Genomic DNA, 27735 nt, shown 5'->3' on the forward strand with positions numbered 1-27735 from the left:
ATTAAATAAATAAAACTATATGGTTAATGCAATATTAATATGAAAAAATGTACACAATTAGTTGAAGTCTAATGAATACTAAACTTCTTAGGAGCTCTTTACAACATACTCAACATAAATAACCAATCAGTTTAAAATCATTAACCTCAACAGAATTTGGATGATTGAAAGACACATATCTGTATTTCAACACTTAAAATAATATTAAAATGTGTGGTTCATTAAATCATGTTTAAGGTTAATAAGTTAAAGGACCTTGTTATCTTTAAGACCCATCATTAAAATTAACATTAATGACATATGAAATTTGTGACTAACATCTAATTTAGGTCAAAAGTTTATGTCAAAATAAGATTATTCTTGTTTTTCATTAGTCTAGTATCATCTGAGAGTAGAAAATGGACAATTAATGTATCATACACGAAATATATCACAAAGTAGCCCAAAAGAATGACTAGCAAGGATAACTCAATTGGGAGAGCGTTAGACTTAAGATCTGAAGGTCACGTGTTCGATCCACGTTCATTGCATTATAATATGCTTATATGTTTTATTTAGTAAATTTGAAAATCATTTTTATACCAATTATAAGGTATATTTGAAAGCAAATAACATCGATTTATAACACACAATGGAACGAGAGGCATATAAAATCGAAATTGGGTAAATTTTATGTTCTATGATTGGTTAAACGAAAACCAAACTCTTAGACTTTCTTGCCTTCAAAGGTAAAGTTATGACCATATTACTATCTTATCATAAAGCTTAAGGGATTTGAATTGATACGATTTAAAGAAACAAATTACTTTTATATTGAGACAAAAGTATTGAGTTCTATATCATTATATACATTATAAAGAAAGTCATGTCCTGTATGAATATGTTAGATAATAGGAGTCGTAATATTTTTGGTCAGCATTTTGAATTTTATCAATTTTGTAAGTTACACTTTCACATCGGGAGGACTCACGGTCTTAAACACAATGAACGCGACCCACTCATATTGGAACCATTATAATGGTTTTGTTTTATTTCATAAAATCGAACACAAATTAAATAAATAAAACTATATGGTTAATGCAATACTAAAATGAAAAAATGTACACAGTCGGTTGAAGTCTAATGAATACTAAATTTCTTAGGAGCTCATTACAATATACTCAACATAAATAACCAGTCATTTTAAAACCATTAACCTAAACATAATTTGGATGATTGAAAGACACATATATGTATTTCAACACTTAAAATCATATTAAAATGTGTGGTTCATTAAATCATGTTTAAGGTTAATAAGTTAAAGGACCTTGTTATGTTTAAGACCCATCATTAAAAATAACATTAATGAAATATGAAATTTGTGACTAACATCTAATTTAGGTCAAAATTTTGTGTCAAAATAACATTATTCTTGTTTTTCTTTCGTTTACTATCATTTCAAAGTAGAAAACAAACAATTAATGTATCATACACGAAATATATCACAAAGTAGCCCAAAAGAATGACTAGTGGGGATAGCTCAGTTGGGAGAGCGTCAGACTGAAGATCTGAAGGTCACGTGTTTGATCCATGTTCACCGCATTATAATATGCTTATATATTTTATTTAGTAAATTTGAAAATCATTTTTATACGATTTATCAGGTATATTTGAAAGGTAATAACATATATTTATAACACATTGCGGAATGAGAGGCATATAAAATTGAAATTTGGTAAATTTTATGTTCTATAATTTTTTAAATAAAAACCAAACACTTAAACTTTCTCGTCTTCAAAGGTAAATTTATGACCCTATTACTATCTTATCATAAAGCTTAAGGGATTTGAATTGATACGATTTAAAGATACAAATTGGTTTTATATTGTGACAAAAGTGTTGAGTTCTATATCATTATATACATTCTAAAGAAAGTCATATCCTGTATGAATAGGTTAGATAATAGGAGTCGTAATATTTTTTGTTAGCATTTTGAATTTTATCAATTTTGTAAGTTTCACTTTCACATCGGGATGACACACGGCCTTAAACACAATGAACGCGACCCACTCATATTGGAACTATTATAATGGTTTTGTTTTATTTCATAAAATCTAACACAAATTAAATAAATAAAACTATATGGTTAATGCAATATTAATATGAAAAAATGTACACAATTAGTTGAAGTCTAATGAATACTAAACTTCTTAGGAGCTCTTTACAACATACTCAACATAAATAACCAATCAGTTTAAAATCATTAACCTCAACAGAATTTGGATGATTGAAAGACACATATCTGTATTTCAACACTTAAAATAATATTAAAATGTGTGGTTCATTAAATCATGTTTAAGGTTAATAAGTTAAAGGACCTTGTTATCTTTAAGACCCATCATTAAAATTAACATTAATGACATATGAAATTTGTGACTAACATCTAATTTAGGTCAAAAGTTTATGTCAAAATAAGATTATTCTTGTTTTTCATTAGTCTAGTATCATCTGAGAGTAGAAAATGGACAATTAATGTATCATACACGAAATATATCACAAAGTAGCCCAAAAGAATGACTAGCAAGGATAACTCAATTGGGAGAGCGTTAGACTTAAGATCTGAAGGTCACGTGTTCGATCCACGTTCATTGCATTATAATATGCTTATATGTTTTATTTAGTAAATTTGAAAATCATTTTTATACCAATTATAAGGTATATTTGAAAGCAAATAACATCGATTTATAACACACAATGGAACGAGAGGCATATAAAATCGAAATTGGGTAAATTTTATGTTCTATGATTGGTTAAACGAAAACCAAACTCTTAGACTTTCTTGCCTTCAAAGGTAAAGTTATGACCATATTACTATCTTATCATAAAGCTTAAGGGATTTGAATTGATACGATTTAAAGAAACAAATTACTTTTATATTGAGACAAAAGTATTGAGTTCTATATCATTATATACATTATAAAGAAAGTCATGTCCTGTATGAATATGTTAGATAATAGGAGTCGTAATATTTTTGGTCAGCATTTTGAATTTTATCAATTTTGTAAGTTACACTTTCACATCGGGAGGACTCACGGTCTTAAACACAATGAACGCGACCCACTCATATTGGAACCATTATAATGGTTTTGTTTTATTTCATAAAATCGAACACAAATTAAATAAATAAAACTATATGGTTAATGCAATACTAAAATGAAAAAATGTACACAGTCGGTTGAAGTCTAATGAATACTAAATTTCTTAGGAGCTCATTACAATATACTCAACATAAATAACCAGTCATTTTAAAACCATTAACCTAAACATAATTTGGATGATTGAAAGACACATATATGTATTTCAACACTTAAAATCATATTAAAATGTGTGGTTCATTAAATCATGTTTAAGGTTAATAAGTTAAAGGACCTTGTTATGTTTAAGACCCATCATTAAAAATAACATTAATGAAATATGAAATTTGTGACTAACATCTAATTTAGGTCAAAATTTTGTGTCAAAATAACATTATTCTTGTTTTTCTTTCGTTTACTATCATTTCAAAGTAGAAAACAAACAATTAATGTATCATACACGAAATATATCACAAAGTAGCCCAAAAGAATGACTAGTGGGGATAGCTCAGTTAAGAGAGCGTCAGACTGAAGATCTGAAGGTCACGTGTTTGATCCATGTTCACCGCATTATAATATGCTTATATATTTTATTTAGTAAATTTGAAAATCATTTTTATACGATTTATCAGGTATATTTGAAAGGTAATAACATATATTTATAACACATTGCGGAATGAGAGGCATATAAAATTGAAATTTGGTAAATTTTATGTTCTATAATTTTTTAAATAAAAACCAAACACTTAAACTTTCTCGTCTTCAAAGGTAAATTTATGACCCTATTACTATCTTATCATAAAGCTTAAGGGATTTGAATTGATACGATTTAAAGATACAAATTGGTTTTATATTGTGACAAAAGTGTTGAGTTCTATATCATTATATACATTCTAAAGAAAGTCATATCCTGTATGAATAGGTTAGATAATAGGAGTCGTAATATTTTTTGTTAGCATTTTGAATTTTATCAATTTTGTAAGTTTCACTTTCACATCGGGATGACACACGGCCTTAAACACAATGAACGCGACCCACTCATATTGGAACTATTATAATGGTTTTGTTTTATTTCATAAAATCTAACACAAATTAAATAAATAAAACTATATGGTTAATGCAATATTAATATGAAAAAATGTACACAATTAGTTGAAGTCTAATGAATACTAAACTTCTTAGGAGCTCTTTACAACATACTCAACATAAATAACCAATCAGTTTAAAATCATTAACCTCAACAGAATTTGGATGATTGAAAGACACATATCTGTATTTCAACACTTAAAATAATATTAAAATGTGTGGTTCATTAAATCATGTTTAAGGTTAATAAGTTAAAGGACCTTGTTATCTTTAAGACCCATCATTAAAATTAACATTAATGACATATGAAATTTGTGACTAACATCTAATTTAGGTCAAAAGTTTATGTCAAAATAAGATTATTCTTGTTTTTCATTAGTCTAGTATCATCTGAGAGTAGAAAATGGACAATTAATGTATCATACACGAAATATATCACAAAGTAGCCCAAAAGAATGACTAGCAAGGATAACTCAATTGGGAGAGCGTTAGACTTAAGATCTGAAGGTCACGTGTTCGATCCACGTTCATTGCATTATAATATGCTTATATGTTTTATTTAGTAAATTTGAAAATCATTTTTATACCAATTATAAGGTATATTTGAAAGCAAATAACATCGATTTATAACACACAATGGAACGAGAGGCATATAAAATCGAAATTGGGTAAATTTTATGTTCTATGATTGGTTAAACGAAAACCAAACTCTTAGACTTTCTTGCCTTCAAAGGTAAAGTTATGACCATATTACTATCTTATCATAAAGCTTAAGGGATTTGAATTGATACGATTTAAAGAAACAAATTACTTTTATATTGAGACAAAAGTATTGAGTTCTATATCATTATATACATTATAAAGAAAGTCATGTCCTGTATGAATATGTTAGATAATAGGAGTCGTAATATTTTTGGTCAGCATTTTGAATTTTATCAATTTTGTAAGTTACACTTTCACATCGGGAGGACTCACGGTCTTAAACACAATGAACGCGACCCACTCATATTGGAACCATTATAATGGTTTTGTTTTATTTCATAAAATCGAACACAAATTAAATAAATAAAACTATATGGTTAATGCAATACTAAAATGAAAAAATGTACACAGTTGGTTGAAGTCTAATGAATACTAAATTTCTTAGGAGCTCATTACAATATACTCAACATAAATAACCAGTCATTTTAAAACCATTAACCTAAACATAATTTGGATGATTGAAAGACACATATATGTATTTCAACACTTAAAATCATATTAAAATGTGTGGTTCATTAAATCATGTTTAAGGTTAATAAGTTAAAGGACCTTGTTATGTTTAAGACCCATCATTAAAAATAACATTAATGAAATATGAAATTTGTGACTAACATCTAATTTAGGTCAAAATTTTGTGTCAAAATAACATTATTCTTGTTTTTCTTTCGTTTACTATCATTTCAAAGTAGAAAACAAACAATTAATGTATCATACACGAAATATATCACAAAGTAGCCCAAAAGAATGACTAGTGGGGATAGCTCAGTTAAGAGAGCGTCAGACTGAAGATCTGAAGGTCACGTGTTTGATCCATGTTCACCGCATTATAATATGCTTATATATTTTATTTAGTAAATTTGAAAATCATTTTTATACGATTTATCAGGTATATTTGAAAGGTAATAACATATATTTATAACACATTGCGGAATGAGAGGCATATAAAATTGAAATTTGGTAAATTTTATGTTCTATAATTTTTTAAATAAAAACCAAACACTTAAACTTTCTCGTCTTCAAAGGTAAATTTATGACCCTATTACTATCTTATCATAAAGCTTAAGGGATTTGAATTGATACGATTTAAAGATACAAATTGGTTTTATATTGTGACAAAAGTGTTGAGTTCTATATCATTATATACATTCTAAAGAAAGTCATATCCTGTATGAATAGGTTAGATAATAGGAGTCGTAATATTTTTTGTTAGCATTTTGAATTTTATCAATTTTGTAAGTTTCACTTTCACATCGGGATGACACACGGCCTTAAACACAATGAACGCGACCCACTCATATTGGAACTATTATAATGGTTTTGTTTTATTTCATAAAATCTAACACAAATTAAATAAATAAAACTATATGGTTAATGCAATATTAATATGAAAAAATGTACACAATTAGTTGAAGTCTAATGAATACTAAACTTCTTAGGAGCTCTTTACAACATACTCAACATAAATAACCAATCAGTTTAAAATCATTAACCTCAACAGAATTTGGATGATTGAAAGACACATATCTGTATTTCAACACTTAAAATAATATTAAAATGTGTGGTTCATTAAATCATGTTTAAGGTTAATAAGTTAAAGGACCTTGTTATCTTTAAGACCCATCATTAAAATTAACATTAATGACATATGAAATTTGTGACTAACATCTAATTTAGGTCAAAAGTTTATGTCAAAATAAGATTATTCTTGTTTTTCATTAGTCTAGTATCATCTGAGAGTAGAAAATGGACAATTAATGTATCATACACGAAATATATCACAAAGTAGCCCAAAAGAATGACTAGCAAGGATAACTCAATTGGGAGAGCGTTAGACTTAAGATCTGAAGGTCACGTGTTCGATCCACGTTCATTGCATTATAATATGCTTATATGTTTTATTTAGTAAATTTGAAAATCATTTTTATACCAATTATAAGGTATATTTGAAAGCAAATAACATCGATTTATAACACACAATGGAACGAGAGGCATATAAAATCGAAATTGGGTAAATTTTATGTTCTATGATTGGTTAAACGAAAACCAAACTCTTAGACTTTCTTGCCTTCAAAGGTAAAGTTATGACCATATTACTATCTTATCATAAAGCTTAAGGGATTTGAATTGATACGATTTAAAGAAACAAATTACTTTTATATTGAGACAAAAGTATTGAGTTCTATATCATTATATACATTATAAAGAAAGTCATGTCCTGTATGAATATGTTAGATAATAGGAGTCGTAATATTTTTGGTCAGCATTTTGAATTTTATCAATTTTGTAAGTTACACTTTCACATCGGGAGGACTCACGGTCTTAAACACAATGAACGCGACCCACTCATATTGGAACCATTATAATGGTTTTGTTTTATTTCATAAAATCGAACACAAATTAAATAAATAAAACTATATGGTTAATGCAATACTAAAATGAAAAAATGTACACAGTCGGTTGAAGTCTAATGAATACTAAATTTCTTAGGAGCTCATTACAATATACTCAACATAAATAACCAGTCATTTTAAAACCATTAACCTAAACATAATTTGGATGATTGAAAGACACATATATGTATTTCAACACTTAAAATCATATTAAAATGTGTGGTTCATTAAATCATGTTTAAGGTTAATAAGTTAAAGGACCTTGTTATGTTTAAGACCCATCATTAAAAATAACATTAATGAAATATGAAATTTGTGACTAACATCTAATTTAGGTCAAAATTTTGTGTCAAAATAACATTATTCTTGTTTTTCTTTCGTTTACTATCATTTCAAAGTAGAAAACAAACAATTAATGTATCATACACGAAATATATCACAAAGTAGCCCAAAAGAATGACTAGTGGGGATAGCTCAGTTGAGAGAGCGTCAGACTGAAGATCTGAAGGTCACGTGTTTGATCCATGTTCACCGCATTATAATATGCTTATATATTTTATTTAGTAAATTTGAAAATCATTTTTATACGATTTATCAGGTATATTTGAAAGGTAATAACATATATTTATAACACATTGCGGAATGAGAGGCATATAAAATTGAAATTTGGTAAATTTTATGTTCTATAATTTTTTAAATAAAAACCAAACACTTAAACTTTCTCGTCTTCAAAGGTAAATTTATGACCCTATTACTATCTTATCATAAAGCTTAAGGGATTTGAATTGATACGATTTAAAGATACAAATTGGTTTTATATTGTGACAAAAGTGTTGAGTTCTATATCATTATATACATTCTAAAGAAAGTCATATCCTGTATGAATAGGTTAGATAATAGGAGTCGTAATATTTTTTGTTAGCATTTTGAATTTTATCAATTTTGTAAGTTTCACTTTCACATCGGGATGACACACGGCCTTAAACACAATGAACGCGACCCACTCATATTGGAACTATTATAATGGTTTTGTTTTATTTCATAAAATCTAACACAAATTAAATAAATAAAACTATATGGTTAATGCAATATTAATATGAAAAAATGTACACAATTAGTTGAAGTCTAATGAATACTAAACTTCTTAGGAGCTCTTTACAACATACTCAACATAAATAACCAATCAGTTTAAAATCATTAACCTCAACAGAATTTGGATGATTGAAAGACACATATCTGTATTTCAACACTTAAAATAATATTAAAATGTGTGGTTCATTAAATCATGTTTAAGGTTAATAAGTTAAAGGACCTTGTTATCTTTAAGACCCATCATTAAAATTAACATTAATGACATATGAAATTTGTGACTAACATCTAATTTAGGTCAAAAGTTTATGTCAAAATAAGATTATTCTTGTTTTTCATTAGTCTAGTATCATCTGAGAGTAGAAAATGGACAATTAATGTATCATACACGAAATATATCACAAAGTAGCCCAAAAGAATGACTAGCAAGGATAACTCAATTGGGAGAGCGTTAGACTTAAGATCTGAAGGTCACGTGTTCGATCCACGTTCATTGCATTATAATATGCTTATATGTTTTATTTAGTAAATTTGAAAATCATTTTTATACCAATTATAAGGTATATTTGAAAGCAAATAACATCGATTTATAACACACAATGGAACGAGAGGCATATAAAATCGAAATTGGGTAAATTTTATGTTCTATGATTGGTTAAACGAAAACCAAACTCTTAGACTTTCTTGCCTTCAAAGGTAAAGTTATGACCATATTACTATCTTATCATAAAGCTTAAGGGATTTGAATTGATACGATTTAAAGAAACAAATTACTTTTATATTGAGACAAAAGTATTGAGTTCTATATCATTATATACATTATAAAGAAAGTCATGTCCTGTATGAATATGTTAGATAATAGGAGTCGTAATATTTTTGGTCAGCATTTTGAATTTTATCAATTTTGTAAGTTACACTTTCACATCGGGAGGACTCACGGTCTTAAACACAATGAACGCGACCCACTCATATTGGAACCATTATAATGGTTTTGTTTTATTTCATAAAATCGAACACAAATTAAATAAATAAAACTATATGGTTAATGCAATACTAAAATGAAAAAATGTACACAGTCGGTTGAAGTCTAATGAATACTAAATTTCTTAGGAGCTCATTACAATATACTCAACATAAATAACCAGTCATTTTAAAACCATTAACCTAAACATAATTTGGATGATTGAAAGACACATATATGTATTTCAACACTTAAAATCATATTAAAATGTGTGGTTCATTAAATCATGTTTAAGGTTAATAAGTTAAAGGACCTTGTTATGTTTAAGACCCATCATTAAAAATAACATTAATGAAATATGAAATTTGTGACTAACATCTAATTTAGGTCAAAATTTTGTGTCAAAATAACATTATTCTTGTTTTTCTTTCGTTTACTATCATTTCAAAGTAGAAAACAAACAATTAATGTATCATACACGAAATATATCACAAAGTAGCCCAAAAGAATGACTAGTGGGGATAGCTCAGTTGAGAGAGCGTCAGACTGAAGATCTGAAGGTCACGTGTTTGATCCATGTTCACCGCATTATAATATGCTTATATATTTTATTTAGTAAATTTGAAAATCATTTTTATACGATTTATCAGGTATATTTGAAAGGTAATAACATATATTTATAACACATTGCGGAATGAGAGGCATATAAAATTGAAATTTGGTAAATTTTATGTTCTATAATTTTTTAAATAAAAACCAAACACTTAAACTTTCTCGTCTTCAAAGGTAAATTTATGACCCTATTACTATCTTATCATAAAGCTTAAGGGATTTGAATTGATACGATTTAAAGATACAAATTGGTTTTATATTGTGACAAAAGTGTTGAGTTCTATATCATTATATACATTCTAAAGAAAGTCATATCCTGTATGAATAGGTTAGATAATAGGAGTCGTAATATTTTTTGTTAGCATTTTGAATTTTATCAATTTTGTAAGTTTCACTTTCACATCGGGATGACACACGGCCTTAAACACAATGAACGCGACCCACTCATATTGGAACTATTATAATGGTTTTGTTTTATTTCATAAAATCTAACACAAATTAAATAAATAAAACTATATGGTTAATGCAATATTAATATGAAAAAATGTACACAATTAGTTGAAGTCTAATGAATACTAAACTTCTTAGGAGCTCTTTACAACATACTCAACATAAATAACCAATCAGTTTAAAATCATTAACCTCAACAGAATTTGGATGATTGAAAGACACATATCTGTATTTCAACACTTAAAATAATATTAAAATGTGTGGTTCATTAAATCATGTTTAAGGTTAATAAGTTAAAGGACCTTGTTATCTTTAAGACCCATCATTAAAATTAACATTAATGACATATGAAATTTGTGACTAACATCTAATTTAGGTCAAAAGTTTATGTCAAAATAAGATTATTCTTGTTTTTCATTAGTCTAGTATCATCTGAGAGTAGAAAATGGACAATTAATGTATCATACACGAAATATATCACAAAGTAGCCCAAAAGAATGACTAGCAAGGATAACTCAATTGGGAGAGCGTTAGACTTAAGATCTGAAGGTCACGTGTTCGATCCACGTTCATTGCATTATAATATGCTTATATGTTTTATTTAGTAAATTTGAAAATCATTTTTATACCAATTATAAGGTATATTTGAAAGCAAATAACATCGATTTATAACACACAATGGAACGAGAGGCATATAAAATCGAAATTGGGTAAATTTTATGTTCTATGATTGGTTAAACGAAAACCAAACTCTTAGACTTTCTTGCCTTCAAAGGTAAAGTTATGACCATATTACTATCTTATCATAAAGCTTAAGGGATTTGAATTGATACGATTTAAAGAAACAAATTACTTTTATATTGAGACAAAAGTATTGAGTTCTATATCATTATATACATTATAAAGAAAGTCATGTCCTGTATGAATATGTTAGATAATAGGAGTCGTAATATTTTTGGTCAGCATTTTGAATTTTATCAATTTTGTAAGTTACACTTTCACATCGGGAGGACTCACGGTCTTAAACACAATGAACGCGACCCACTCATATTGGAACCATTATAATGGTTTTGTTTTATTTCATAAAATCGAACACAAATTAAATAAATAAAACTATATGGTTAATGCAATACTAAAATGAAAAAATGTACACAGTTGGTTGAAGTCTAATGAATACTAAATTTCTTAGGAGCTCATTACAATATACTCAACATAAATAACCAGTCATTTTAAAACCATTAACCTAAACATAATTTGGATGATTGAAAGACACATATATGTATTTCAACACTTAAAATCATATTAAAATGTGTGGTTCATTAAATCATGTTTAAGGTTAATAAGTTAAAGGACCTTGTTATGTTTAAGACCCATCATTAAAAATAACATTAATGAAATATGAAATTTGTGACTAACATCTAATTTAGGTCAAAATTTTGTGTCAAAATAACATTATTCTTGTTTTTCTTTCGTTTACTATCATTTCAAAGTAGAAAACAAACAATTAATGTATCATACACGAAATATATCACAAAGTAGCCCAAAAGAATGACTAGTGGGGATAGCTCAGTTGAGAGAGCGTCAGACTGAAGATCTGAAGGTCACGTGTTTGATCCATGTTCACCGCATTATAATATGCTTATATATTTTATTTAGTAAATTTGAAAATCATTTTTATACGATTTATCAGGTATATTTGAAAGGTAATAACATATATTTATAACACATTGCGGAATGAGAGGCATATAAAATTGAAATTTGGTAAATTTTATGTTCTATAATTTTTTAAATAAAAACCAAACACTTAAACTTTCTCGTCTTCAAAGGTAAATTTATGACCCTATTACTATCTTATCATAAAGCTTAAGGGATTTGAATTGATACGATTTAAAGATACAAATTGGTTTTATATTGTGACAAAAGTGTTGAGTTCTATATCATTATATACATTCTAAAGAAAGTCATATCCTGTATGAATAGGTTAGATAATAGGAGTCGTAATATTTTTTGTTAGCATTTTGAATTTTATCAATTTTGTAAGTTTCACTTTCACATCGGGATGACACACGGCCTTAAACACAATGAACGCGACCCACTCATATTGGAACTATTATAATGGTTTTGTTTTATTTCATAAAATCTAACACAAATTAAATAAATAAAACTATATGGTTAATGCAATATTAATATGAAAAAATGTACACAATTAGTTGAAGTCTAATGAATACTAAACTTCTTAGGAGCTCTTTACAACATACTCAACATAAATAACCAATCAGTTTAAAATCATTAACCTCAACAGAATTTGGATGATTGAAAGACACATATCTGTATTTCAACACTTAAAATAATATTAAAATGTGTGGTTCATTAAATCATGTTTAAGGTTAATAAGTTAAAGGACCTTGTTATCTTTAAGACCCATCATTAAAATTAACATTAATGACATATGAAATTTGTGACTAACATCTAATTTAGGTCAAAAGTTTATGTCAAAATAAGATTATTCTTGTTTTTCATTAGTCTAGTATCATCTGAGAGTAGAAAATGGACAATTAATGTATCATACACGAAATATATCACAAAGTAGCCCAAAAGAATGACTAGCAAGGATAACTCAATTGGGAGAGCGTTAGACTTAAGATCTGAAGGTCACGTGTTCGATCCACGTTCATTGCATTATAATATGCTTATATGTTTTATTTAGTAAATTTGAAAATCATTTTTATACCAATTATAAGGTATATTTGAAAGCAAATAACATCGATTTATAACACACAATGGAACGAGAGGCATATAAAATCGAAATTGGGTAAATTTTATGTTCTATGATTGGTTAAACGAAAACCAAACTCTTAGACTTTCTTGCCTTCAAAGGTAAAGTTATGACCATATTACTATCTTATCATAAAGCTTAAGGGATTTGAATTGATACGATTTAAAGAAACAAATTACTTTTATATTGAGACAAAAGTATTGAGTTCTATATCATTATATACATTATAAAGAAAGTCATGTCCTGTATGAATATGTTAGATAATAGGAGTCGTAATATTTTTGGTCAGCATTTTGAATTTTATCAATTTTGTAAGTTACACTTTCACATCGGGAGGACTCACGGTCTTAAACACAATGAACGCGACCCACTCATATTGGAACCATTATAATGGTTTTGTTTTATTTCATAAAATCGAACACAAATTAAATAAATAAAACTATATGGTTAATGCAATACTAAAATGAAAAAATGTACACAGTTGGTTGAAGTCTAATGAATACTAAATTTCTTAGGAGCTCATTACAATATACTCAACATAAATAACCAGTCATTTTAAAACCATTAACCTAAACATAATTTGGATGATTGAAAGACACATATATGTATTTCAACACTTAAAATCATATTAAAATGTGTGGTTCATTAAATCATGTTTAAGGTTAATAAGTTAAAGGACCTTGTTATGTTTAAGACCCATCATTAAAAATAACATTAATGAAATATGAAATTTGTGACTAACATCTAATTTAGGTCAAAATTTTGTGTCAAAATAACATTATTCTTGTTTTTCTTTCGTTTACTATCATTTCAAAGTAGAAAACAAACAATTAATGTATCATACACGAAATATATCACAAAGTAGCCCAAAAGAATGACTAGTGGGGATAGCTCAGTTGAGAGAGCGTCAGACTGAAGATCTGAAGGTCACGTGTTTGATCCATGTTCACCGCATTATAATATGCTTATATATTTTATTTAGTAAATTTGAAAATCATTTTTATACGATTTATCAGGTATATTTGAAAGGTAATAACATATATTTATAACACATTGCGGAATGAGAGGCATATAAAATTGAAATTTGGTAAATTTTATGTTCTATAATTTTTTAAATAAAAACCAAACACTTAAACTTTCTCGTCTTCAAAGGTAAATTTATGACCCTATTACTATCTTATCATAAAGCTTAAGGGATTTGAATTGATACGATTTAAAGATACAAATTGGTTTTATATTGTGACAAAAGTGTTGAGTTCTATATCATTATATACATTCTAAAGAAAGTCATATCCTGTATGAATAGGTTAGATAATAGGAGTCGTAATATTTTTTGTTAGCATTTTGAATTTTATCAATTTTGTAAGTTTCACTTTCACATCGGGATGACACACGGCCTTAAACACAATGAACGCGACCCACTCATATTGGAACTATTATAATGGTTTTGTTTTATTTCATAAAATCTAACACAAATTAAATAAATAAAACTATATGGTTAATGCAATATTAATATGAAAAAATGTACACAATTAGTTGAAGTCTAATGAATACTAAACTTCTTAGGAGCTCTTTACAACATACTCAACATAAATAACCAATCAGTTTAAAATCATTAACCTCAACAGAATTTGGATGATTGAAAGACACATATCTGTATTTCAACACTTAAAATAATATTAAAATGTGTGGTTCATTAAATCATGTTTAAGGTTAATAAGTTAAAGGACCTTGTTATCTTTAAGACCCATCATTAAAATTAACATTAATGACATATGAAATTTGTGACTAACATCTAATTTAGGTCAAAAGTTTATGTCAAAATAAGATTATTCTTGTTTTTCATTAGTCTAGTATCATCTGAGAGTAGAAAATGGACAATTAATGTATCATACACGAAATATATCACAAAGTAGCCCAAAAGAATGACTAGCAAGGATAACTCAATTGGGAGAGCGTTAGACTTAAGATCTGAAGGTCACGTGTTCGATCCACGTTCATTGCATTATAATATGCTTATATGTTTTATTTAGTAAATTTGAAAATCATTTTTATACCAATTATAAGGTATATTTGAAAGCAAATAACATCGATTTATAACACACAATGGAACGAGAGGCATATAAAATCGAAATTGGGTAAATTTTATGTTCTATGATTGGTTAAACGAAAACCAAACTCTTAGACTTTCTTGCCTTCAAAGGTAAAGTTATGACCATATTACTATCTTATCATAAAGCTTAAGGGATTTGAATTGATACGATTTAAAGAAACAAATTACTTTTATATTGAGACAAAAGTATTGAGTTCTATATCATTATATACATTATAAAGAAAGTCATGTCCTGTATGAATATGTTAGATAATAGGAGTCGTAATATTTTTGGTCAGCATTTTGAATTTTATCAATTTTGTAAGTTACACTTTCACATCGGGAGGACTCACGGTCTTCAACACAATGAACGCGACCCACTCATATTGGAACCATTATAATGGTTTTGTTTTATTTCATAAAATCGAACACAAATTAAATAAATAAAACTATATGGTTAATGCAATACTAAAATGAAAAAATGTACACAGTCGGTTGAAGTCTAATGAATACTAAATTTCTTAGGAGCTCATTACAATATACTCAACATAAATAACCAGTCATTTTAAAACCATTAACCTAAACATAATTTGGATGATTGAAAGACACATATATGTATTTCAACACTTAAAATCATATTAAAATGTGTGGTTCATTAAATCATGTTTAAGGTTAATAAGTTAAAGGACCTTGTTATGTTTAAGACCCATCATTAAAAATAACATTAATGAAATATGAAATTTGTGACTAACATCTAATTTAGGTCAAAATTTTGTGTCAAAATAACATTATTCTTGTTTTTCTTTCGTTTACTATCATTTCAAAGTAGAAAACAAACAATTAATGTATCATACACGAAATATATCACAAAGTAGCCCAAAAGAATGACTAGTGGGGATAGCTCAGTTGAGAGAGCGTCAGACTGAAGATCTGAAGGTCACGTGTTTGATCCATGTTCACCGCATTATAATATGCTTATATATTTTATTTAGTAAATTTGAAAATCATTTTTATACGATTTATCAGGTATATTTGAAAGGTAATAACATATATTTATAACACATTGCGGAATGAGAGGCATATAAAATTGAAATTTGGTAAATTTTATGTTCTATAATTTTTTAAATAAAAACCAAACACTTAAACTTTCTCGTCTTCAAAGGTAAATTTATGACCTTATTACTATCTTATCATAAAGCTTAAGGGATTTGAATTGATACGATTTAAAGATACAAATTGGTTTTATATTGTGACAAAAGTGTTGAGTTCTATATCATTATATACATTCTAAAGAAAGTCATATCCTGTATGAATAGGTTAGATAATAGGAGTCGTAATATTTTTTGTTAGCATTTTGAATTTTATCAATTTTGTAAGTTTCACTTTCACATCGGGATGACACACGGCCTTAAACACAATGAACGCGACCCACTCATATTGGAACTATTATAATGGTTTTGTTTTATTTCATAAAATCTAACACAAATTAAATAAATAAAACTATATGGTTAATGCAATATTAATATGAAAAAATGTACACAATTAGTTGAAGTCTAATGAATACTAAACTTCTTAGGAGCTCTTTACAACATACTCAACATAAATAACCAATCAGTTTAAAATCATTAACCTCAACAGAATTTGGATGATTGAAAGACACATATCTGTATTTCAACACTTAAAATAATATTAAAATGTGTGGTTCATTAAATCATGTTTAAGGTTAATAAGTTAAAGGACCTTGTTATCTTTAAGACCCATCATTAAAATTAACATTAATGACATATGAAATTTGTGACTAACATCTAATTTAGGTCAAAAGTTTATGTCAAAATAAGATTATTCTTGTTTTTCATTAGTCTAGTATCATCTGAGAGTAGAAAATGGACAATTAATGTATCATACACGAAATATATCACAAAGTAGCCCAAAAGAATGACTAGCAAGGATAACTAAATTGGGAGAGCGTTAGACTTAAGATCTGAAGGTCACGTGTTCGATCCACGTTCATTGCATTATAATATGCTTATATGTTTTATTTAGTAAATTTGAAAATCATTTTTATACCAATTATAAGGTATATTTGAAAGCAAATAACATCGATTTATAACACACAATGGAACGAGAGGCATATAAAATCGAAATTGGGTAAATTTTATGTTCTATGATTGGTTAAACGAAAACCAAACTCTTAGACTTTCTTGCCTTCAAAGGTAAAGTTATGACCATATTACTATCTTATCATAAAGCTTAAGGGATTTGAATTGATACGATTTAAAGAAACAAATTACTTTTATATTGAGACAAAAGTATTGAGTTCTATATCATTATATACATTATAAAGAAAGTCATGTCCTGTATGAATATGTTAGATAATAGGAGTCGTAATATTTTTGGTCAGCATTTTGAATTTTATCAATTTTGTAAGTTACACTTTCACATCGGGAGGACTCACGGTCTTAAACACAATGAACGCGACCCACTCATATTGGAACCATTATAATGGTTTTGTTTTATTTCATAAAATCGAACACAAATTAAATAAATAAAACTATATGGTTAATGCAATACTAAAATGAAAAAATGTACACAGTTGGTTGAAGTCTAATGAATACTAAATTTCTTAGGAGCTCATTACAATATACTCAACATAAATAACCAGTCATTTTAAAACCATTAACCTAAACATAATTTGGATGATTGAAAGACACATATATGTATTTCAACACTTAAAATCATATTAAAATGTGTGGTTCATTAAAACATGTTTAAGGTTAATAAGTTAAAGGACCTTGTTATGTTTAAGACCCATCATTAAAAATAACATTAATGAAATATGAAATTTGTGACTAACATCTAATTTAGGTCAAAATTTTGTGTCAAAATAACATTATTCTTGTTTTTATTTTGTTTACTATCATTTCAAAGTAGAAAACAAACAATTAATGTATCATACATGAAATATATCACAAAGTAGCACAATATAATGATTAGCGGGGATAGCTCAGGTGGGAGAGCATCAGACTGAAGACCTGAAGGTCACGTGTTCGATCCATGTTCACCGTGTTATTCAAATCAAGATGGCACCTGAAGATATGGAGAATACCACATTCATTACACCCTGTGGAACTTTCTGTTATTGAGTGATGCCTTTCAGTTTAAAGAATGTTGGTGCATGCTTGCGCCCAAAATTGAGAAGCAAGTCAGAGATTTTCTCGACCGCTTGAATTATATCTCATGATTTATCTCGCATATGACTGCCACGTGTGCGCCTATATTCAAGTTTCTCCGAAAAGATCAGTCTTGTGGTTGGAAAGAGGATTTCCAAAAAGCTTTTGACAGTATCAAAGAATATCTACTTGAGCCTCTGATTTTCTCTCCTCCTGTTGAAGGAAGACCCTTGATCATGTATTTGACTGTGCTTGATGAAAGTATGGGTTGTGTTCTTGGTCAGCAAGATGAATCTGGAAAGAAAGAGTATGCAATTTACTACCTCAGTAAGAAGTTCACCAACTGTGAGACTTGGTATCCTATGCTTGAAAAGACATGTTGCGCATTGGCTTGGGCTGCTAAGCGTCTGTGCCAATATATGTTAAATCATACTACTTGGTTTAAATCCAAAATGGATCCAATCAAGTATATTTTTGAGAAGCCTTCTTTAACTGGGAGAATTGCCCGTTGGCAGATGTTGTTATCCGAATACGATATTGAATACCAATCTCAGAAAGCTATCAAGGGTAGTGTCTTGGCTAACCATTTGGATCATCAACCGATTGAAGACTATCAGTCAGTGCAATATGATTTTCCTGACGAAGAGATTTTGTATTTGAAGATGAAAGAATGTGATGAACCATTGCTTGAAGAAGGGCCAGAACCTGGTCCCCGTTGGGGCATGGTATTTGATGGAGCTGTTAATTCATATGGTAATGGTGTTGGGGCAGTGATTATTACTACTCAAGGAACTCATTTTCTGTTTACATCTAGATGGACCTTCAAATGTACAAACAATATGGCTGAGTATGAAGCTTGCCTTATGGGGCTTGAAGCGGCCATTGATCTCAGAATTAAATGTTTGGACGTCTATGGAGATTCGACTTTGGTTGTGAACTAAATCAAAGGTGAATGGGAGACGAATCAACCCGGTTTGATACCATATAGAGACTATGCAAGGAGGATTTCAACTATCTTTACAAAGGTTGAGTTTCATCATATCCTCTAGATGAGAACCGGATGACAGATGCTCTTGCAACGTTGGCTTCAATGATTATGGTGAAATTTTGGAATGAAATTCCCAATTTGACTGTGATGCGTCTTGATAGGCCAACTCATGTGTTTGCTGTTGAAGAAGTCAAAGATGAAAAGCCATGGTATTTTGATATCAAGTGTTTCCTCCAAAGTAAGATTTATCCGCCTATACATCTTTGAAAGATAAAAAGAATTTGAGAAGATTAGATGGAAACTTTTACCTGAATGATGATGTGTTTTATAAGAGAAACTTTGATATGGTTATGCTCAGATGTGTGGATAGACACGAAGCAGACTTATTGAAGACTGAAGTCCATGAAGGTTCCTTTGGTACTCATTCCAATGGACATGCTATGGCAAAGAAGATGTTGAGAGCATGTTACTATTTGGTTGACAATGGAATCTAAATGTTGCAAGTTTGTAAAGAAATGCTACAAGTGTCAAATTTATGCAAATAAGATTCATGTTCCTCCGACATTTTTGAATGTCATGTCCTCTCCATGGCCCTTCTCCACGTGGGGAATTTATATGATTAGTATGATTGAGCCCAAAGCTTCAAACGGACATTGTTTCATTATGGTGGCTATTGACTACTGAAATTCTAGTTAACAGACTATCGATGTCACACAGGATATTATGACATCCGATTTTGCACAGACAGGAATGTATACAGCAGGAAAATGTAAGTGCAGTAAATAACACAAGGAATTGTTTACCCAGTTCAGTGTCACACACACCTACGTCTGGGGGCTACCAAGCCAGGGAGGAAATCCACTATTAGCAGTATTAATTCAGGCCTTAAACCACCTGTTTAATCCTATCACTTAATACCTACCCAATGCAATTTCAATCTTAAACTAAGACTAGAGTTCCTACTCACTCCCCCTCAATCACCACAGTGATTACAACCTTTAATTAGATTAAAGTTAATGGTGAAGTTACACTTCAAACAACTCTTGATTGTGCTTATCAGCTTTAATCAAGATACACAGCACTCACGCTTAAAAGCTTAGAGTGACACAACACTTACAACTCAATGAACACCCTAGTCCAATGCAATCATCTAGGTGATAATTGCTTGGCTCACAAGATAAACCTAATACAAGACACAAACAAAATACAGCAGTGAAGTATGATGGTACAATGAAAGCTTCACGCCTAAAACCCCTGAGATCTGAAAGAAGGATTGCCATCCTTTTATATTGCAGCACTTGGGCCTTGTACTTGTATTTCCTAAAATTAAGGTTAAGCAAGTTAACCTAATTTCCACATATTAGGTTGCTAACAAATAGGCTATTTGTTAGGTTCATTAATTGTAGCTCGATTGTTAATTTCCTGGATTTTAGCTCAGCTGTTGGATTCCTGAAAAATAGCTTGAGAAAAATACTGAAACAGAAAAACTAACCAGCCTACACTTTAGCATATGCTGTCAGGAATGAATGTCATAACATTCAGTTTGACGTCCAGAACATAGACCATATGCTAGGTCTTTTATCCTCCTGAAAACAGACTGTACTAAATGTTGAACTGTAAAAGACCAACCAGTCTATACTTCAGTATCAGCTGTCAGAGATAAATGTCATATCATTCAGTTTGACATTTAGACAATGGGCCATATGCCATGTCTGTTATTCTCCTGAAAACAGACTGAAATAAATACTGAACTGTAGCAGAAAACCAACCTGCCTATTATTCAGTATATGCTGTCAATGATGAATGTCATACCATTCAGTTTGACATTCAGACAGGCTATGTGCCAGGTCTTTTATTCACTTGATAACCAGACTGAAAAACATACTGAACTGTGGCAGAAAAACCAACCTGCCTATAATTCAGTATCTGCTGTTAAGGATGAATGTCATAACATTCAGTTTGACATTCAGACAATAGGCTATGTGCCAGGTCTGTTATTCTCCTGAAAACATACTGAACTCAATACTGAGCTATAACAGAAAAACCAATTATTCTATAGTTCAGTATCTGCTATCATGGATGAATGTCATAACATCCAGTTTAACACACAGTAAATCCTGTATTAGCTAATCCTGCAACATACTACTCAAGCATGTCATGACACCAGTCAAGACATCAGAGTACAGTTAGTGTTTTAACACAAAATGCAGTCAATAAAACATCTACAACTACTTCACAAAGTGGGTTGAAGCGGCATGGTATGCAAATGTAACCAAGCAAGTTATTGTGAGGGTTATCAAGAATCAGATTATATGCCATTATGGTGTGCCGAGTAATATCATTACTGATAATGGATCGAACTTTGAACAATAATATGGTGGAAGCTCTTTGCAAAGACTTCAAGATTTCACATCATAATTCTTCTCCCTACAGACCTAAGATGAATGGGGATGTTGAAGCTGCAAATAAGAACATCAAGAAGATCATTCAAAAGATGGTTATGACGTACAAAGATTGACATGAGATGCTCATGTTTGCTTTGCATGGGTATTGTACATCCGTCCGCACTTCAATATGGGAAACCCCTTTCTCACTTGTTTATGGCATGGAAGTTGTGCTCCCAGTAGAGGTTGAGATCCCATCATTGCGTATGCTAATGGAAGTCAAGTTGACAGAAGCTGAATGGTGTCAGACCAGATATGATCAATTGAATTTGATTGAAGAGAAGAGATTGACTGCCATGTGTCATGGTCAATTATATCAGCAAAGAATGAAGAAATCTTTCGATAAGAAGGTCAAGCCTCTTGTGTTTAGAGAAGGTGACCTTGTTCTCAAGAAGATCCTATCTTTCAAACCTGATGCTAGGGGCAAGTGGACTCTTAATTATGAAGGCTCATATGTTGTTAAGAGAGCCTTTTCAGGCGGTGCTTTGATTCTTACAACTATGGATGGTGAAGAGTTCACTCGTTCAGTGAACATCGATGCAGTCAAGAAATACTTCTCCCAAAAGAAAAAAAGAACATCTCGCTAAGTTGAAAACTTGAAAGGGTGACTTAGGCAAAAATGAGCGTCTCGGTGGATTGAAAACCCGAAAGGGAGATCCAGGCAAAAATTAGAGACATAAAACAAAAAATTCATCCCGGTAGATTGAGTACCCCACCTTGGGGAAATCTAGGCCAAGGTTAGGGATTATGGCAAGTAACTTTATTCAGTTGGTCCTAATCATGGAGGCAACTTTGAGTAAGTCATTTGGGTCCGATTCATCATTCTCGACTGAAGACAAGCACAATGGATATTGAAGTTGGTAGGGAGAGTAGTGGTCATTGTATTCAATGTAGCCTCTTTTCCATGTAAATTACCATTTTCAACTTTGTAAAGATCTATAGAGTCTTGTCATTTATAGACTACCATTCTATTAAATAAAGTTGAACTTTTATCCAATTGCTTCTACTCTTATTTACCTCTACTAAATAAAACTGGATTTTTATGATGATAATTTTGAAATAAATTAATGAATAAAAATTACTTTTCTTAAAATAATAAAAACAATCACTTTAAGAATAATCGATTTCAGCAAGGAATATCAACATCAACCTGAGAACAGATAAGTCTTGAAGTGCGAAGCCTTGTTGGTCTTCCCCAAACATTTGGTTTGGTAACTATTTTCCTCCCCAACAGTTCGTCAGTTATACCTAGCTGAGTTGGTGGGTCACATCCCCAATGGAGTCGAGCTGATGATTGATCCTTTTTGAAAATCCATATTCCATAGTTGTGGTGCTCCTGTTGATATCCTCCAGTTTATGGTTGGACTCCGAAGATCCGGAATCTTTGTTTGGTTTCCATTAGCACATTTGTGTTGCATAATTTCGGTAGTTTATCAGATCTATTCATCTTTTCCTTGAAATTGGTTTATTTCTGAATTTCCAAGGAGGATTTGTTGATTATTGAGGAATGTGATGATCTTGGTCATAACATCCTCAGCATTTGCTTAGATCCTCATGCAGAGTTTTACCTCTTGTATTCCCCGGCGGAGATTATCTTCAGATATTGAAGATCCCTCATTCCTGGCAGTTTTTGATTCTGAGCAATATTTGTCTTTATCACCTGCAAGGTTGTCTCCATTTTGAAATTCTAGTAACAGACTATCGATGTCACACTGGATGTTATGACATCCAATTCTGCGCAGACAGGTAATGTATGCAGAAGGTAAATGTAAAGTGCAGTAAATAACACAGAGAATTGTTTACCCAGTTCGGTGACAAACACACCTACGTCTGGGGGCTACCAAGCCAGGGAGGAAATCCACTATAAGTAGTATTAATTCAGGACTTAAACCGACTGTTTAATCCTATCTCTTAAGACCTACCCAATGCAATTTCAATCTAAACTAAGACCAGAGTTCCTACTCACTCCCCCTCAATCACCACAGTGATTACAACCTTTAATTAGTTTAAAGTCAATGGCGAAGTTATACTTCAAACAACTCTTGATTGTGCTTAGCAGCTTTAATCAAGAAACACAACACTCACGCTTAAAAGCTTAGAGTGACACAACACTTACAACTCAATGAACACCCTAGTCCAATGCAATCATCTAGGTGATAATTGCTTGGCTCACAAGTAAAACCTAAAACAAGACACAATAAAAACTACAGCTATGAAATACAATGATGTATTCAATGCTTCACACTTCGAAATCCTTGAGCTGCTGAAAGTAGGATTGCCATCCTTTTATAATGCAGCACTTGGGCCTTGAACTTGAATGTCCTAAAATTAAGGTTAAGCAAGTTAACCTAATTTCCACATATTAGGGTTCTAACAAATAGGCTATATGCTAGGCCTCTTAAATGTAGTTCAGTTGTTAGTTTCCTGGATTTTAGCTCAGCTGTTAGATTCCTAAAAAATAGCCTGAGATAAATACTAAAACAGAAAAACTAAATAGCCTACACTTTAGCATATGTTGTCAGGAATGAATGTCATAACATTCAGTTTGACGTCCAGAACATAGGCCATATGCTAAACATCTTTAATTCTAGCTCAACTGTTTGTTTCCTGAAACAGTAGCCTGTGACAAATGCTGAAGTATACCAGAAAAACTAACTGGCCTATAATTCAGTATCTGTTGTCAGTGATGAATGTCATAACATTCAGTTTGACATTCAGTAAATCATGTATTAGCTAATCGTGCAGTATACTACTAAAGCATGTCATGACATCAGAGTACAGTTAGTGTTTTAACACAAAATGCAGCCAATCAAAAACATCTACAAACTCCCGCTTTGGCAAATTTTTGACTAAAACAACTTGGCATCACAACAGAGTTCACAGCAGCGGAAAACACACATCCAAGCAGAGAATTAAATTAGCTAATACACTCAGCATACATAGAAGTTGAACAGCAACACACTCAGCACACATAGAAGTTGAACAACAACATAACCTCTGGTAGAGGACCTTCAACTTCAAATAAATTTGTTCAAACAAATCTGTTGTCCTGGGGTACAGGTGTTACTCCCCCTTTTTATCAAAAATGTTGCCAAAGCAACACTTAATAATACAGACCAACAAAAATAAAATTACACATAATTTTCAGAGCCACGGGGAATGTTTTAGACATCTGACTCAGAGTCAACATCATCATCCGTGCCATCATCAGGACTGGCATATGCTTCTCCCTCTTCACCTTGTCTTCCAGCTCCTTCTGCAGCAGCAACAGCTTCACCAACCACATCACCTTCAGTCATCTCCAACTTGCTAATCAATTTTTCCAAATTGACCTTCCTTGCCTCTAACTCCTTGAACATTTCTTTGAGCATTGCAATGACAGCAGCTTTACCTGGTTGATTGCTTATACTTGATGTCTCACCTGTTGCCATGGCAATGTCAGGAACATGGGTACCTAGGAACAGCTTATGATTGAAGGACAAAGGGTTGTCTCTTTTCTTCACAGAATCATTCTCTATTAAGATGTTTGGAAACTGATTCAAAACAATACCACAGATGAGAGAAGGAAAGGCTATAGGTCCCTTCACACTGAAGCTTCCTGCATGCTTCAAAGTTTGATAAAAAAATATAGGATCCATAGTCAAAATTGGCTTTGGTTCCAACAACATATATGAAATTTCCAAGCATTACAGCAACTGTAGATTTATGATTGGTGGGCACCCAGTTAGCAGCTCCAATTTTGTGCAGCATTGCATACTTGACACTCAGTTTGCTGGCCACCAACTTACCTTTGAGAGGCCACTTCCTTACCTGATTAGCAGTGATGACTTGACAGATTTTGTTGTCAGTCACCTCAAGCTCAGGTTGAGCTACATCAGGCCTTCCCAAATACATGTTGATCACTGAGGGAGAGAAATTTACACAGTTGCCTCGCACATACACTTTTTTGAATTCCTTAGACTTTCCATCATCACATTCTTCAGACACATTGACAATAAATTCCTTTACTAACATCTCATAGCACTTTGAGAACTGAGTCACAGTCTTCATCAAACCTGCCTCTTGAATAAGGTCCATAATCTCCTTACATTCCAGGACATTCTGAGCCAATTCCCTTTCCAAAGTCAGTCTCTTCTGATACACATATTTCCACCTGTTTACACTTGAGGCAAAATGGAACGATATGTTGTCAATTGGTACCTCAGGGACACTGGCTGCAAGCTTGCTAGTGGATGGCTTCTTCTTTGATAGAGTGTCAGGGACATCACATGGAACATCTGAGTCAGACTCAACAACAACAGACTTGGTCTTCTTTTTCTTGGGCACCCTTTTCCTCCAAGATTTTGTTGGACCATGAACTTTCCTCTTGAGGGAATTCTCGACTGCCACCTTTGGATTGGGAGAGGTTGGCACATCAATCTTCTTTCTGGGGGACCTTTGAGCCACTGTTTTCTTTTCTCTCCTAGTCCTCACCCTTTTGGCTATGCTAGGGACGACTGAGGACAACAACTCATTATCAGAAAATTCCTCCAGGTCTACTAATTCAGCCTCACAGTTAGGGTTGTTACTGACATCATGAGTGACATGAACTTCCTCACCAGCCACATTATCTAAGGGTTTGTCAACATTTGACTCCTTATAAGCACCAGCTTGCTCAATATCATCAGATATATTCTTTCCTAAAGACTCAATATTTTCTTGATAAGCAACACTATCAGGTTTAATAGAGTTTAAGGGAATGGAAACCCCAAGGACCTTATGATTACCAGACAGTATTCCAGTTACCATAGTGGCAATGGCATTGTGAACATACCTTGAACCTTCTCTGGTTTGTTCATCAAGCGCGATTGCTGAGGAGAAGCCTGATACAGTTTCTTTAGGTCTTCTTGCATGTGAGGTATTCGCAGAGTCAGCAACAGGATCTTCTCTGTTAGGGTTGCATGATTCAGAGCTAGAAGAATCAGACATGTTCTTGGAGGAAGATGAGTTGGATTGTTGAGACATGATGAATATCTTAGAGGCGAAATGAAAAGTTTCTTTGAGAGAATGCTTGCGTGAATGAAAGTTGAAACGATGGAAGAGGTAGCGCTTGTTGCAAGAGTAATAGCTATTATTTGTTGACCAATCAGAGCATACTCTCAAATGTTTAATAATTTGAATTATTAAATAGTAAATACCTAACATCATTACTTACTATAATTCCTCAGAAAGGCATATTCCCACTTTGCCCCTTAAGTTTTCAAACTGAGTAGCATCCAATGTCATGACATTCTGAGTGACATTGTACTCAATCTGCATCTGATTCATCCATACCAATTGGGAACAACTGCTACCTGTAACACCTCAAAATTTGCCCTCCTCTCTTGGGACTAGCTTAACATATTGCATTGCATTTTTTAGGTCATTAGACATTGCATATTGCATATCATGTGGCAACCTTGTGCAAGTCATCCTCCTAAGTCTTGGTCAGAAGATAAGAGAGGTTGAGATGCAAGCTGAGGGTTTCATTGGTTGAATGGATTATTAACCATCTGAGGATGTGTGGTACAAATTAGGGTTTCATGTTCTTTAAGGAGATTGAGCTTGATCTTGGGTGAAATGGTACATCATCATCATCATGGTCTTGTTATCATCAAAGGGGTTCATCATTCTTGATCAGATACTTTGAGATTAGGGTTTTGACCACTGGTCAACCCTAATCAATCCTAATCAGTTGAATCATCTGTATTGGGTCAATCAGGGCATGGCATGGAGATGGGGTCTATAATGGATATGGGGATCATCATGTGATTATATTGAGCT

At 31.2% G+C, this 27735-nt stretch overlaps 1 protein-coding gene and 8 non-coding genes across 9 annotated transcripts; 8 read left to right on the top strand and 1 right to left on the bottom strand.

The window, feature by feature from the left end:
• The first annotated feature begins 457 nt into the window (after positions 1–457).
• Positions 458–530, top strand: TRNAL-UAA (transfer RNA leucine (anticodon UAA)). Its single transcript has one exon. It is a non-coding gene; the product is annotated as a tRNA-Leu (tRNA).
• A 2029-nt stretch (positions 531–2559) lies between these two features.
• On the top strand, positions 2560–2632 carry TRNAL-UAA (transfer RNA leucine (anticodon UAA)). The gene has a single exon. It is a non-coding gene; the product is annotated as a tRNA-Leu (tRNA).
• Positions 2633–4661: 2029 nt separating this feature from the next.
• TRNAL-UAA (transfer RNA leucine (anticodon UAA)) lies at positions 4662–4734 on the top strand. The gene has a single exon. It is a non-coding gene; the product is annotated as a tRNA-Leu (tRNA).
• Positions 4735–6763: 2029 nt separating this feature from the next.
• On the top strand, positions 6764–6836 carry TRNAL-UAA (transfer RNA leucine (anticodon UAA)). The gene has a single exon. It is a non-coding gene; the product is annotated as a tRNA-Leu (tRNA).
• Positions 6837–8865: 2029 nt separating this feature from the next.
• TRNAL-UAA (transfer RNA leucine (anticodon UAA)) lies at positions 8866–8938 on the top strand. Its single transcript has one exon. It is a non-coding gene; the product is annotated as a tRNA-Leu (tRNA).
• A 2029-nt stretch (positions 8939–10967) lies between these two features.
• Positions 10968–11040, top strand: TRNAL-UAA (transfer RNA leucine (anticodon UAA)). Its single transcript has one exon. It is a non-coding gene; the product is annotated as a tRNA-Leu (tRNA).
• A 2029-nt stretch (positions 11041–13069) lies between these two features.
• Positions 13070–13142, top strand: TRNAL-UAA (transfer RNA leucine (anticodon UAA)). The gene has a single exon. It is a non-coding gene; the product is annotated as a tRNA-Leu (tRNA).
• A 2029-nt stretch (positions 13143–15171) lies between these two features.
• On the top strand, positions 15172–15244 carry TRNAL-UAA (transfer RNA leucine (anticodon UAA)). The gene has a single exon. It is a non-coding gene; the product is annotated as a tRNA-Leu (tRNA).
• A 9853-nt stretch (positions 15245–25097) lies between these two features.
• On the bottom strand, positions 25098–26937 carry LOC127082288 (uncharacterized). The gene is made up of 3 exons (XM_051022524.1): positions 25786–26937; positions 25624–25743; positions 25098–25538 (listed from the first exon to the last, which is right to left on the bottom strand). Exons 1-3 carry the CDS (start codon positions 26935–26937, stop codon positions 25098–25100), a joined length of 1713 nt encoding a protein of 570 aa, XP_050878481.1.
• Between the last annotated feature and the right edge of the window lie 798 nt (positions 26938–27735).

Source organism: Lathyrus oleraceus, chromosome 5 (assembly GCF_024323335.1).
Source record: "Lathyrus oleraceus cultivar Zhongwan6 chromosome 5, CAAS_Psat_ZW6_1.0, whole genome shotgun sequence".
Taxonomy (NCBI): Eukaryota; Viridiplantae; Streptophyta; class Magnoliopsida; order Fabales; family Fabaceae; genus Lathyrus; species Lathyrus oleraceus.